Source organism: Strongylocentrotus purpuratus, unplaced genomic scaffold (genome assembly GCF_000002235.5).
Source record: "Strongylocentrotus purpuratus isolate Spur 01 unplaced genomic scaffold, Spur_5.0 spur5_scaffold_3, whole genome shotgun sequence".
Classification (NCBI taxonomy): domain Eukaryota; kingdom Metazoa; phylum Echinodermata; class Echinoidea; order Camarodonta; family Strongylocentrotidae; genus Strongylocentrotus; species Strongylocentrotus purpuratus.
Window position 1 is genome coordinate 33450751 of NW_022145609.1, and position 15036 is coordinate 33465786.

Sequence of the window (15036 nt, forward strand, 5' to 3'; positions counted from 1 at the left end):
CTAATTGGAGAAACATTTGATTAACCTATAATGGACTAACGTCTGGGGGGCCCCTAGTATCTATGCCATGCTGCCCTTGTCATCAGAATTATTTTAAGTAACCACTCCAAGAGAATACAGGCAACCCTCAAGGACGGAATCATCCATGATGACCAGCGGCGCTTAATGAATCCATGGCAGCATGGCAACTCATTGCCATAAATTTTTTTCGGCCGGTAGCCGGTAAGCGACAAGGCAAAAGAGGAAGAAGACCTGGGGGAAAATATGACGGAGAGTCGTGATTTGAGAGGAACTTAATTTGGTCGATTAGATCATGATAATTACCATAGAGGGGGGTTTCATAGTCTTAGCAGGGAGGCTGGTCTGGTTCTGTCTGGGAGAGGATCTGTCTTGATGACGAGGATTTCAGAAGTGGCTGCTTTGAAAGGGTCAATAACCCTCTTTGATACATCGTGATACTCATTTACGAGTTCTAATGCATTTGTCTGCCGTTAATCAAACGTGAATGTGATTACTGGCAACATATCTTTAGTGTCTTTATTTACCATTCAAATCTTGGAAGGGGAGCTAGCCACACAATGTGATCATAAAGTTTTATTCATTGTCAATAACATCTTGAAAGGTTCACAAACATTTGGTGCAATCTTCTTTTATAAGAATCACTTCATGATCTGACATGACTGAAGAATGTCCCCAACCAGAAGGTGCAGTTCATTCTTATCTTTTTCTGTCCAAAATTTATTGGGGAAAATCAAATTGTTTGCATTTCTCTAGAATCCATGTGATTACTACAAAGTTAAATCAATACATACCAATTTTTTAGAGTCAACAGATTTCTGGAGGTTTACAGAACACATCAGGACAAAGTGGAGCCCTCTATTTTACCGCTAATATTTTCCTGTTATTCTAAAACCCCAATTGTAATTCTAATAACTAATGAAATCTGTGTATAACATATGTACAATACTGTACTGCTCATCTGCTATTACGATCTGTGAGTTGCCTCACACTTGCCTCACAATATTCTGAACTTAAAAATGCTGGTATGCCAAATGGTTATCAGAAAAATACTTGAAAATTATTTATGAATCATGTAATCCCTGTTTTACTGCTGCATGTACACCTACTGTGATATCATTAAACTCTGAGTGTGCTATAAATCATTTTATTACGAGTTTTTTTTGTTGATGGTATAATAAATATTATTTTAGGCAATCTTTTAACTGGTTTTCATAAAAGAATTAAGAACACTATACTTTTCACCACTTATTTTTTGAAGTCATCCCTCCCCCAAGTGTTATCCAATTGCCATATACAATCTAATGGTATAAATAAATATTGGCATGTTCTACAATAATACAAAGGCAGTAATGATTCTCTCAATAACTAAAGCCCTACATGTCAGTAAGTGCTTCCAATCAAAACTTGTTTCTATCATTTGCCAGGTAAAAGGATTCCCAATTCATTTGACAACTAGATCTAGGTCGTGTACACTGTAGGTGCAGTAATTTTGTGTCCCGACGTCGTTACAGAAAACCTGTATTAGAGGAAATACAAATCCCAAATGTGTATTGAAAATCGCCTAACCAATCCACCAGTCCAAAAACAGGTTGCAATAAATGTGCATCGGCATTTTGGGATCTGTTGCGGAATTTGCGGAAAAAGCACATCTATCCTACGTCCAGAGGCGACTTTGGCCCACTGTAGATCAAACCCTATGAAACGATACACCACCGCCACGAGGCGATTCCATTCCCTAGCAATTGGTCCCGACGCCGAAGACACCAATGGCATGAAATGCACATCAATCTTAAAGGCATCGTTTAACAATGTTAAATCTGAGATGCACGGCCCTACGTGTTATCAGTGTCTGTGATATGGTGTAATATTGAAGCCCTAGAAAAATTGCGCTTCAGAATGATCAAGAAGTGCTCAAAAAAGTAAAAACCTTTGAGTGACCGGTTCTATCATAATTGTTTTTCCCAATAGACTGTAGTGTCATGAAAACTGTTAGGAAAACGCAAAATTTTATTTCGATTTTCAATCATAAATATCTTGATAAACAGACAGGAGATCAGCTAATAAAATTCATGGGGTACCTGACTGACCTAAAGGATTATAATTATGATTGCAGCACAAGCTAAATTCAGGATTTTGTTTCAGAAATACAAAGTTACCCAATCCCTTTAACAAGGGTCCACTTCCCCCATCGTGTAAAGTTAAACCAACCCCCCAGAGGTGTCACAAATCCCACAGTGGGATCCTGATCTCTGCTGGTGCGTATCTTCTGTTGGGAACCAGTTTTACCATACTTGTTTTCCGCAATAGACTGTAGTGTTATGAAAACCGTTAGGAAAACGCAAATTTTGATTTTGATTTTCAATCATAAATATCTTGATAATCAGACAGGCGATCGGCTTGTAAAAGTCATGGGGTTCCTGACTGACCTAAAGGTTTATATTATCATTGCAGCAAAGTTACCCGATCCCTTTAACAAGGGTCCACTTCCCCCATCGTGTAAAGTTAAACCAACCCCCCAATGGTGTCACAAATCCCACAGTGTGATCCTGATCTCTGCTGGTGCGTATCATCTGTTGGGAACCAGAAGGGCGTTACCTCGACGCAAGATGATGCGTATTAACGCCCTTCTAGCTCTCAACAGATGAGAAACAACACAAAATAGGTGCTACCATCTGGTGCAGATGCTACATGTACATCCGTTATGCTGAAGTATGTACTGAAGACAAGGAGATTCGGTATATCCCCATATATACGAGCTTAATCAGAGATGGTATTTCTGGGGAGTGTTTCACGAAGACTAAGATCGTCTTTAACTTGGACTTAACTTTGGCAGGCCGTTCATACCACTTTTTCCATCAATAATGAATTATCAAAAGATGTAAATTCTGTAGATTTGTGGCCATGATTTGTATGTCCCTTGAGAGACCAATGCCATAGCTAAGTCCAACTTAAAGCCCCCCCCCCCCCCCCCCCGGAACCGCATACTGACTTTTAGATCAAAGAGGTGACTTGCAGCAGAGAATCTTCTAAAACAGAGAGAGAGATTAGGGCACTTTGTTACATTTTGAAAGATGCTCTTGAAGAAAATGGCCCCTTTCTGAAAAAAATTCAGGGCCATTTGCTCTTGAACCCCTGGTAGTATAATACCCTGGATACGCCAAGTGGGGGCTAGTTTCAAAAGAAATTCATCACATACTGTCTCCCAACGTGGGGTTCATTTTCCAGTGTGAAAGGGGATCTAAGCTGGTGGGTTACTAGCACATACCATCTTTTCTGAGACAAAAGGGCATTAACTCTGTGTTAAAGCATATGAGTTAACATCATTCGGGCCCCAAGGAGACAATACATTGGATGTGAACAGGGTTAGTATTCCTCCTACACTTACCTGGTAGGCTCCACTGTACAATATTAGTTAGGAAAAAAAGATACAGTCATAAATGTACATTCACACACAAAAATAAAGCTGATATTTAGTAAGAAATGGGTGAATTGTGTGGGGATACGAGCAAACTTCAAATCAAAATCAAAACCATATATAAGGATAGCATGCAAAAATAGGTATGAGATGTGTTGGAAAACACACATTTCTGAAAAATAAGCATGGAAAATTAAACATTGACATGTACACACACAAAACTAAAGAGGGGAAAATCATATTCTAGCAAGGCATATGAATGATTATGATTGCCATGCGAACACCGTTTCAAACAAGATTTGTTTTGCTTCAGGGCAAGGCAAGGTGATAGTTATTAATGAAAGGGAAACCTCTGTTAGTCCCACCCAATATGCTTTCTGCTGGTTATCTGCAATGATTGTTGAATTTGCATTGTTGAGCAGATGGCAATGAGGCGGTGTGTTTTAATTTGCAGATGAAATCAATGTTAACCTTGATTTCTCTCACAGGGAGAAAGAGAATTTCGCCTTTTACACCACTTATGGAATACCTGCATAAATCCAAAATAATTTGAGGATCATATCTTTGTCCACTGATATGAAATGAAAATCAGGGTATGAGAGTCATTGCCCTGTTTTTTTGTTTGTTTTTGTGTTCAGCCTAACTTTTGATCTTATTCTTTCTTGAAACTTATTGGTAAAAATTGTTTAAAAGGGTTGGAAGGGGTATGGATGGGGAGGGATAATCTAAGAGATTTTCGGAGCATGACAACTAATATCTATAGAGCTTTTTCTCTTTTGCCTAAATAGCTTTACACAACAAAATGCTCCAGAAAGAATACAAATCATAAAAAGCGAAGCCTCCAGATTACCTGGTTAACAAAAATTTAGAAAGGTTTCAATTATGAAATGATTTCATCCCAAATAGAATTTTTCGGAAGGTATTTCTCAGCTTTTATCCCTAAGGTTGATAAAATCAAGTACCCCAGAATTGAAGATAAGGAATAATTTGTTTTCCTTTCTTCATGGCATTTGGCATTTTGCAACACATTCGTGCAAAAGCTTTGTCTATCTTCCTTTCAATTTATCTCTCAGCTAATGCACTTTAGTATGCCACTAAGAATTTAGCTCAATTTGGTGTTATCTTTTCTATTTTGATTTCTTTCTTTTTTTCCCCTTTTTTTTTGTGTTTGTTTGTTTTTTGTTTTTGTCAGCAACTGAAATCAGCTAAAATAAAAGCTCTAGAAAGGCAGCGAGATGTCACAAAGCAGGGTTAAGGGGGGAGGGGGTAACTCGGGGAGGGGTAGCTACCTTACTCTCGATTGACGAGAGGAAAGGGGTAGTTTGGGTCTGTCTTTTATCTTTTTCTTTGGTTTTTTGTATTTTGTTACCTTCTTGGCATCATGATCGTTAGAATTAGGCGAGCCTGCATCTTGGCTTCCTAGGACGACGTTAGTAGTAGTGGTTCCATTGGGTGTGGCCATCAGCTCATCGGAACCCCGCTGTAAGATGAGGGGCAACAGGCAACCAACCAGAAGAAGGAGGATGAAATAAGGAGACAAAGAAAAAAAGAGAAAAACACAACGCACCAGTGAGAAGGAGAAGAGTATTTTAAAAAATAGGAGGAGGACAGCTCAGAACTTAAAAACAAACTCTTTTCCACATGCAGCGGAAAATTTTGGTAAAAAAAAAGGTCAAATCATGAGATAGAGAGATATATAAATATCAAAATCATGCCCAAATATAGATGATTTTTGTTTGTTTGCGAAAACAACAAAAAATGGAATAAGTTACAAGTGCCCCCACTCATACAAAATATAAAAGCATCACGCATGTGATATATGTCAGTAAAATGCAACATACAGATAGTGTAAAAATACATTATGTAAGGAGTATTATAAGAGATGCAAAATCATTGATGTATGAATTATGTGAATGTGGATGGACGGGTGGAGAATTGTTATTAAACAAATAAAAGAATGGCACACTTTCTCCCTACATGGAGCAATGGAATGATCAAGCAGTGCATAAAGCTAGTAAAGACGTCAGAGCTTCCAACTACGCCAGAAGGGGGCGTTGAGATGTAGGATTGGAGGAACGGACAGGACACAAAAGTCGGGTATCAGACGGATGTCCGACTTTTGAGTGGACCCTGAGGGAACGACGCTGGCAGAGTACAGGCGGCTTTCCCTGTAAATAAATATTATCTCGTCACCGTGAAAACCATCTAGACACAAGTTGAATACATAAAAATCTACAGTATTAGTATACTCTATGTAACGAATGCCATACTTTCCAGTGTGGAACACAGGCTTGTTTAAAGTCTGATAAAACACACTTGGATAATCAACAATCTTAAAATAACACAGACAATGAACTACTCTACTGAGTTATACTACATTAGTTATGACCTCTAAAGGCCCATTTCACATACACAGTCACAATCAAAACAGACAAGATATTCTTTTTCATCAAATATAATACACTCTTGCTTCATCGAAGGTCACAGATGTCCTGTACTATCGCAATTTAATTTGAGCATTGAACATGTCAAATCTACTCTATTCTCTGTACACCCTGCAAATTCCATTTCACACATGGTTACTCATGTTTTAAAGAAGGAATACGTGTGCAATAAAAGAACAAATGTCATTAATCATTTTTATAATAGATTCCATCTCTCACCCGTAACAAATATCACTTTCTAGTTCTCCTCTTCCTCCCTCACTCTTTTCACTACATCACACTATCCTATCTCTTGTCCTCCTCTCTCTATATTACTTCTAACTTCTCTCTCTCTCTCTCTCTTTCTCTGCACCTTTTTCTACTCCTCCCTGTCTTTTTTTTCTCTCTCTCTCTCTCTTCTCATCTCTATCTCTTTACTTCTCTTTGTACCTCCACATTTTCTCTTTCTCTTTCTTTATCTTCACCTCACCCCTTCTCTCTCCCTAACAGTCATTGCCTCTTTCTAACTCTTCCATCTATCTCAACATGCCATTTGTAATTTTCATCTCCCCCTATTGCTCCTTCCTTTTCTAAACTCTCCTACTCATCTCTTTCTTTGTCTCTCTTTTCTGTAACCTTTTTTTCTGTCACTCCCTCTCTAAAACACACACACACTTACACACACACACATTTCCTCCATCTCTTTTGCTCCATCGAACCCTCCCTCCCTCCCTCCCTCCCTGATCTCTCAGTCCACTCTCACTGCCCTCCCTCTCTCCTTACTGTAGCCAGCTGATCCATTAGATCCAATGGGTTGATAATTATGGCACCAGATCGATAGACAATGCCATGTTATCTACCACTGATATGAACATCTTATCCACCGTTAAGAGCGAGAAGGGCGTTAACCTAGGGTAACAGTATGTACGTTAACACCCTTCATACTCTCAACAGAGGTTTATATCTGCTATGGATTCTAGGCGCATCCCAACTGGTGCGCAATCAATCAATCATACCTTTACTTGTAAATACTCCAGGCAAATGACTATTACAGTCACAGCTCGCAACAACATGCACATGTACTGGTACATACTACACACATGTACGTCTGTACACATGTACGTCTGTAATCATCAGAAAAAGGTCGTGAGACCTAGGACAACAGGAGGGAGTTTCACAAAGATCCTAAGATGAACTTATCTCTAAGATAGACTTAACAATTATGGAAAGCCGTTAGCATATTTGAAAAATATTTTGTAAAAATTATCTTAAAAGGCATAAAATGTTGATTAAAATCATTCGTATTTTCTATTATCAAGGAGATTTCATGTTGTTGATGTGGAATTTATAAAAAAAAGTCTAAAATACTTGATTTTTCGCTTTTGAATATATTTCATTTTAAGGCTACAACTGGCTCTCCATAATTGTTAAGTTCAACTTAGAGTTAAGTTCAACTTAGGATCTTTGTGAAACACCCCCCGGGAGTTGGCACGGAAGATGATACCTGTCGGTGGCTGTTTCCAAGGGTGCGAACTTTGTGTTAAAGTATGTGAGCCAACACCCCAAACAGATTATGTTAACTATCAAAGCCAATTTTAATGCTTTGCGCATTATTCACATTCAAAATAGCATGATAATATTGCATCCTTCTCAAATCTGACAGAAAACAAATGAGCAACATAGGCTCTGATGAAATGCTCTGTCCCTGAACAATTAAAGCTAGCCGAGCCAGTCTGATAATTAGATTTACAATCCCAGTGCAGCAGGTTTCTTTCCTTGGTATCGCATTCAAATGCCAGCAAATAATGCCTCAATGTCAAGCCATGCCACTGGTTTTGGATAATGTAAAATCAGCTATGCATGAATACATACTCATAGTAACTGACAACCACTTGCCACAAATCTATATCAGGACTTCCTGGGAAAGAAAATACCTTTAAAAAAATACATAAAGGATGCTCAGACATTTCAATCAGTTAGAATGCATTTCTCTCTGCCTAACACATCTTTTGTTGCATGGCATGAGAAAAAGGAATTTTGCCATTTTTATGCATCTTGTATGAGCATACTTTTTGCAAAAGTCATCCATCTGGCCAGGTTTAAATCCAGACCAGGTATGTACATGTACAGTAGATGTGTGAAAATTAAAACAAAAACAAAGAGAAAAAAAAGAACACCTTCTTATTTTCATACGTTTAACAATTCTTTGTTTTTCTTTTGTGAAATATCAGTTAATGTTTATGGAACAGTTAATGTTTATGGAACTGTTAATGATTGACACTTGGACTACTGATATATCAGTAGAATCACAGTTAAGCAAGATTGGCCACTTTCAAAACTATCGGCCATAGACTACCTACATTTCGAACTACGCGTGCACCTGTATGTTATGCTCAACAAGTCCCTTTTGTTGCAATTGGAAACTCCTAATCCCACTCACAGTTATTTGTGTGGGGTCAAAGCCAAGTTGCCCTAGGATTTATTTCTTCTCCCCAAGCACAGTTAAGCTTAAATCCACTCCACACAGGCACTCTAAAAGATGCCTTTTATAAATAGGCTTAACCATCCAGTGTAATCCCAACACAAAAAGAGACTAGATTTTATAGTAGATGGAATTAGGCCTTCAATCTAATTTGAATAGAATACAAATGGTGGGGGTAAGGTAGAATGTGCTACACAAACATGCACTGTTGAGTAGGGGTTAAATTAATTGCCCCTATTCAGGTAAAAACATTGTCAATTTAATTGGCGTTTCCCTTCTTATTCTTTACTCTTTAGGCACTTCTGACATCTTATCACCCATTGTTTAATATCACAGAAGGGCTTCACAAGAAATGGGTACTGATAACACACCTTTGTTCCCAGATTAATCAAAATAGAAATGAAACTTGATGTGGATGTGCTTGAAAGAAAAACAGTATATAAAAAAAATTCAGGCAAACAGTTTGCCACATGATGTGTTATGAGAGGTACAGTGTATGCCCCTTTCATGATTTCTTGCTTTTTTCTTACATCCTGTAAATGCACTTGGGGTAAGAAAATCTTCCAAATCACCCCTGCTGCATTTCACTCTGGATTCATATTCTGCTGTAAATTCAACCGACTTTTTTATAATAACCAATGGTTTGTGAATTGAAAGAGAATTGCTGCGTCATTCAAATGTACTATGGACTCATAGCATTCAGCATGTATGCAAGTAAAACTGAAGACAATGGCCAGACCACAATGATAAAGGCATTTCAAACCGAGACAGAGACAGAGAGAGAGAGAGTATCATCAGTGCTTTACAAACATTACATAAGAGGTAAAATCAGGTTCTATTGATATGCAAAGCAGAAGCCCTGTCTGAAGATTCCACACCAGAGCACATAGAGGTCTCTCCTTGTTTAATTTAGGCATTACCTTGAGACAAATACAATCAAATAATGTTTTCCCACTCTCAACGCTGAACGCTGACCTCTGATTGGTCACGACTGGCTGGAGCACTGAACAAACTTTCCCCTGCCCTGGAGTCCATACAACTTGCAAAGGCCACAAAGAATCTCTCAAAGGCCACAGGAGTCTTTCAAAGACCACAAGGAACTTTCAGAGACCACAATGTGGATCTTCCACAGTGTTTGTGATAGGGCTAAACACATACTGGGCAGCGTCTTTTCTGAAATATGGTACATTAAAGGCCATCTCAAGCTATCTAAATGCATTCTGATTACAACAATTGCTTTTTTTTCTCTTTTATTTTCTTCTAATTTCAAGAGATGCTTTCTAGGGTATTGACACATAATCCACAATGGTTCATCAAGTATGAATAATGAAAAAATCCTGTAAGATTATGCCCTTTGTGTAAACCAACACAATGTGTACAAATTTGCTGAAGGCCACTAACAGCAAAATGCAACCACATTAAAATATGAGCAGATGGGACTACACATAGTGGATGATCACACACAAGCATGGTTCAAAGTCAATCATTGGAACCGAATACTCACAGAATTCATGTTTACTTTGCTAATTACTTAGCAATTACACATTTTGAGTCAACCTCGTATACGGTTTCTAATATGAAGTATATATTTCAAAGCATTCCACAAGGACTTAATTGCCCATGATCAAAACTTGCGTCTGCATCCTTTAAAAAATGGACTCTGGCCAGTGAAAGTTATGGGATGAAGGCTGGCATCTCTTTTAACACTCATCTCAGGCGGCAGTAACTTGCCATTAGATAATGGGTTGACAAATATTGGGGGCGCAACCCAACTATTGCAACAATCGTGGCTTTCCATGCATAGGGGAGACGAGGCTTATTACTAGATAATGTCAAGCTGGAGGTTGGTTTGGTAATTTATAGATTTGTCTTTCTTTTACTCACAGAGAGAGAGAGAGGAAGAGAGAGGGAGAGAGAAAGGGGTGGGGGGGGGACGGTATAAAAGAGAAGTATGTGTTTTGGTATTAAAAGATTATCAAAAATTTGTGAGCTTTCTAGTTATATTTAATATCAGTTTGAAAGAATAACATGGTAGTATATCCTCTGAAAGTGGAAAGGGTTACCTTTTCAATACCCTCGTACTCAAAATATGACAAGTAATAGCTGGAAATATTGGAACAAACTTTCTTGCCATATGCTGTTGTTGTTGTTGTTGTTGTTGTTTTTTTTTTTTTTTTTTTTTTGGGGGGGGGGGGGGGTAGTTCCATAAACCCATTTCTGTGTTTGTGACATGTGATTTTTCAGCAAGACTGATGCCATTTTTTGTCACTGTGATCATTCAAAAACCTCAGAGTTAACATCAATTCTTACATTGTAGCCTACTAGTACATGTAGTTGACACTTCTTGGTCGATTTGTATTTCTTCTACAATGTAATCACATGACCAGTTCTCCACTTTATCTTTAAACAATAAAAGTAGGTTCAACGGACCATGAGAGATTGATTGGCTGGCTGGCTGGCTGGCTAGCAGTGAAAGGGACATGTTTGATTGACCGTTGATACAAAGAGCTAGATGAGGAGAGATCGGCTTGAATCAACATGTAGCAAATATCATGCAGAGCTTATTACAACTGATGGTAGTCTAGAGAGAGAGAGAGAGAGAGAGAGAGAGAGAGAGAGAGAGAGAAAGAGAGAGAGAGAGAAAGAGATAGACATACAGACAGAAATAGAGACAGACAGACAAAAGTGAGAGAAGGGAGAAAGGCAGGAGACAAAGATACAACGAAATAGAAGATGTGAGAGAGAAATAAATAGTGGCAGACAGACATAGACAGACAGAAGATACAGGTAGAAAGTGAGAGAAAGCTATGAGTGCGGAATTGAGGGCTTGTTAATGTTAAATCATTAACTAGGGGTAAGTTATTGATTCAATATAGGAAAAGGACTATACATTTCCTTCTTTTATTTTAACCTTTAAAATAATGTATTGAAATATTGAGGTAGATCAAACAAAAGCAATGAAATGAAGTAGGGCAGACAGAGGCTTTTTCATTTGATCTGAAAGCAATCATGTCGATTCAGACAGGAAAACATACAAATATGCCGAGAAGAATGAGAGTTCCTGAAAAACAATGGCAATATATTCTACAAAGAGATAGAGAGAGGGACAGAAAGATACAGTTTATAATACATCAATACAGCATTGTCATTACAGAGTCATCATACAAGCATTGTTTGCCCGTTATGGGGCACAGGCTATTTACACAGGCTTTCAGGGTATAGACTTAAAAAGTCAAATTAAAAGGGGCTTATTAGTCCTTCCATCATGGTTTTCGTTCTATTCATAGGAACCCAGGGCTTAATAGCTGGATGGAATTCAATTTAAGCTATCAACTCATCTTGCCAGTCCCCACCATGTGTGTGCACAGTTTAGAAAAGTCAATTCTTGACGAGCCAGGCAAACAAGAGAAAAGCACTTATGAATTTTTAACCATTGCATCCATTTTGTAATTAGGTTTTACACTAGGGCTCCCCCCCCCTTACTCTCTCTCTCTCTCTCTCTCTCTGTTACCCTCCCACTCTCATTCTCTCTCCATCTCTCTCTCTCTCTATCTATCCCTCTCTCTCTCGACTACCATCAGTTGTAATTAGCTTCAATTTTTTGTTTGTAGGGGCTATCGGTGTAGGAAAGCAATTCATTTATAATTGATGACAATTTGAATATGAATATTGATCTCCCAAGTCCAGCTGCATTATGCCTTAATTGGAAGCCAGCATTTAACGCTGGGATGCTTCCCCTGTAAAGCGCCAGAGTGCCTTTTTCTATTTTTTGGTCGAGACATTCATTCTCATGGCCGTTAGATTTTTTTTCTCCTCTCGCTCTTTCTCTCTACGGACGGACCATTGTTTGTGGAAAATATGATGACAGCATGAATATGAGCTTGGTGAACGTATGAAAGTATTATGCAGGTGTTATAACCCTCAATCCTTCGTATTTTGTAATCTTGACGCTACACAAATGCTTCAAATTTCACCATACTGCTTTCCATTCTCCATTCCGTACCCTCCTTGCTACGAGCTCTAAATTGCCCCCTTCTTTTGGTTCATAAATAATTACAGATAAATAATTTCGAAATATTATTCACATTTCTTGAAATTCAGGACTAATTTCAAAACTGGTCAAGGGAGGAGAATTTACCCATTGCACTAAACATGAAGATACAGTCAAACCTGTCTATAGCGACTACCCAAGGGAAACACAAAAAGTGGTCTTTGTAGACAGGTTCCTTTAGTACATGTTCCAATGAGAAACAATCTACAAGGGAAACTACAAATGTGGTCTTTATAGACAGGTAGCACTAAAGCAGGTTTGACTGTATCTATGCTAGAATATCAATATGTTATATATTAAACTTGCCGTTCCTTTTAATACTATTATAACCTTTTTCTATTTTTCAAAGTCCTCTCATGAAGTAGCTGGAGGTTTCTGATAAAATTCCTGAGGTAGGATGTATTGAATAAATGTCCATTTAAGAGTAAAGGAAAGGCAAGTTTAATACATAATATGGTTAATTAACTTTTTGCCTGTTTTTATAATCTTGTAACATACATGTAGGCATTCAATTCTATTAGTAAAATGGTGGTCTTAATAGAACATTAATAACTAATTATGATTAAGTGTCTCTCAGGACATGTAAATTTCCATCTCGCTAACGAGGGAAAATGCATGTACATTTATATCACTGGAAAAGTCCTCTAAATAATTGAGTTCGTAGACTCAGTGATCTCTCTCTCGAAAGTACAATGTGATCAGAGATGGTATGAGTGAAATAATTAATAAGAACGGTTACATAAAGGTCTTTAGAAATAATCGCAAGTTGTCATTGCATGATATGCCCAAACCGTTATCACATGAACAAAAGTGTAAGTGAACACATATTTTGCTTTAGAAATATATACGTCACAAGAAATACAAACTAACAAATAAAATGAATGAACATGTATGTAAATTGATGAATGCAGGCACGCCAAGTTTTTAGATTTTCATAGAAGCTTTAGATAGAAGTACATGGAGTAGCTTTCAAGCAAGTATGTTATCAATTGATGTATGCATGTAAGGAGAAAATGGGAACACGTGTAATGCTTAATAAAGCACACGTTTTGGGAGTTACCAGACTACTTCAATCATTGAATGGCATACAAATGCATGACGAGAGATCATTGAAAAGTCCCTTTTTTTGCCCCAATTACAGCGGCTTTATGAATTCTTTATGGCAGTAGAGGCAAAGAGAGAAAGAGAGACATGTACACATGCTGTCTTAAAACCAATCCATACAGTGAATGGTCGGTTGAGTACTTTCAAAAGAGTCTAGCCACACGAGCCATTCAAACTACATGTATTGTACTCGTAACACGTCGAAGCATGCATGTTGAATGGACGCAACAGTACGAGAGCGTAAAAGAGAGAAAGAGAGAGAGTAATAAGTGGTCATGGGTGCTTACCAGAGTTCGTTTGCGAGATGTATAACCAGCAAAGGGAAAGGTAATGTGATGAGGGTTGGGGATGCCGACGGGTACGGAGTAGGGTACGGTGACTGGTACGGTTCCTGTATGTCCTAGAGTCAGTGGGTGGGGGATCATAGACATGGGAGTTACGCCTTGCAATGCTGCGACACTAGCAAAGTCCATGGTGGTATCTAAATCAGTAAGGTCTTATGCTCACAGTCTTATGTGAACCAAGCTGGAGAGCATGCACTGAGAGACAGCCCCGGAGGAGAATAATAGGCCAGCGAAGGCAGGCAGCAGTGACGAAGGCACAGGTAGACAATGGTCCAAACACTTCAAGGCTACCTCGCTCTAATCTGTCTCCTAAACACCTGCAGATTTCTATAGGCCAGGGCACTGAATAATGCTTGCCGTCACTAGCCCCTGTGTCAATCCACCTCAGTGTACACTGTACATACACGGCGATTGGGTGGGGGGGGGGGGTGTATCCAATACAATAGATGAATGGATTCACTTTCTCTATCTCTGTCTCGCTTCGGGCATGTGTACACATGAATCTGTGTGCTCGCATTCAGGAGTGATCGTTTAACCAACTGATAGGTCAGATCGTAGCGTCCAGGAGCAAATCACCACGCTTGCTGCTGCTTGACAACCAACCACATTAAATCACTCTCGGTCCCTCGTAACTTCACTCTCAACCTCAGATCAAAATTAATAAGCCAGTCATCTCCTGCCCGACACAGTCCGTTAAATGGCACTCCACCCGGCCAGAGAGCACTTTTTAAAGTGTCGAACGACGCAAACAATTAAATCAATCCCTGAGCGGCATGGAGCACCTGATACCTCTTGTTTACGTGTGTCCTACGACTCCTGCCGATTCTCAGGACACTCAGAAGGAATTTATCTTCTGGAGAGCCCTACTGAGCTGGGGTAACTCTGTCTGCTAGATTTCACATAAAGGCGAGCGACGGAGTGGAACATGCTCGTCGGCCGGAACCAAACCAAGGCTTTGCCACTGCTCGGCTGCTACGCTGCTGAGCTCCCTGGCTGGGTACACTATCAAACGCCACCTGCTAGCATGAGCACCATATTTTACATGCATACACATTTCTCTCTCTTTCTCTCTCCCTCCCTCTTTCTTTCTCTTCACCCTACAATGCAAGCAAACCATTTCAGGTACAATAGAATGCTTTTGTTTGGGTAGAAACCTGTACAGAGAAATGGTTTGCAACTATACAAACATATTCCTT

General features: G+C 38.9%; 1 protein-coding gene across 1 annotated transcript; it reads right to left on the reverse strand.

The window, feature by feature from the left end:
• Positions 1 to 4058: 4058 nt before the first annotated feature.
• LOC115928799 lies at positions 4059 to 14832 on the reverse strand. Its single transcript, XM_030996716.1, has 2 exons — positions 13784 to 14832; positions 4059 to 4916 (listed from the first exon to the last, which is right to left on the reverse strand). Exons 1-2 carry the CDS (start codon positions 13967 to 13969, stop codon positions 4722 to 4724), a joined length of 381 nt encoding a protein of 126 aa, XP_030852576.1. The 5' UTR covers positions 13970 to 14832; the 3' UTR covers positions 4059 to 4721.
• Positions 14833 to 15036: the final 204 nt, after the last annotated feature.

Bases quoted from the DNA above. Each gene is read 5' to 3' on its own strand.
- LOC115928799 (XM_030996716.1), bottom strand. From the start codon at position 13,969: ATGGACTTTGCTAGTGTCGCAGCATTGCAAGGCGTAACTCCCATGTCT. The intron at 4,917-13,783 runs GTAAGCACCCAT...CTCATCTTACAG, and splicing joins CATCTCGCAAACGAACTCTG to CGGGGTTCCGATGAGCTGAT.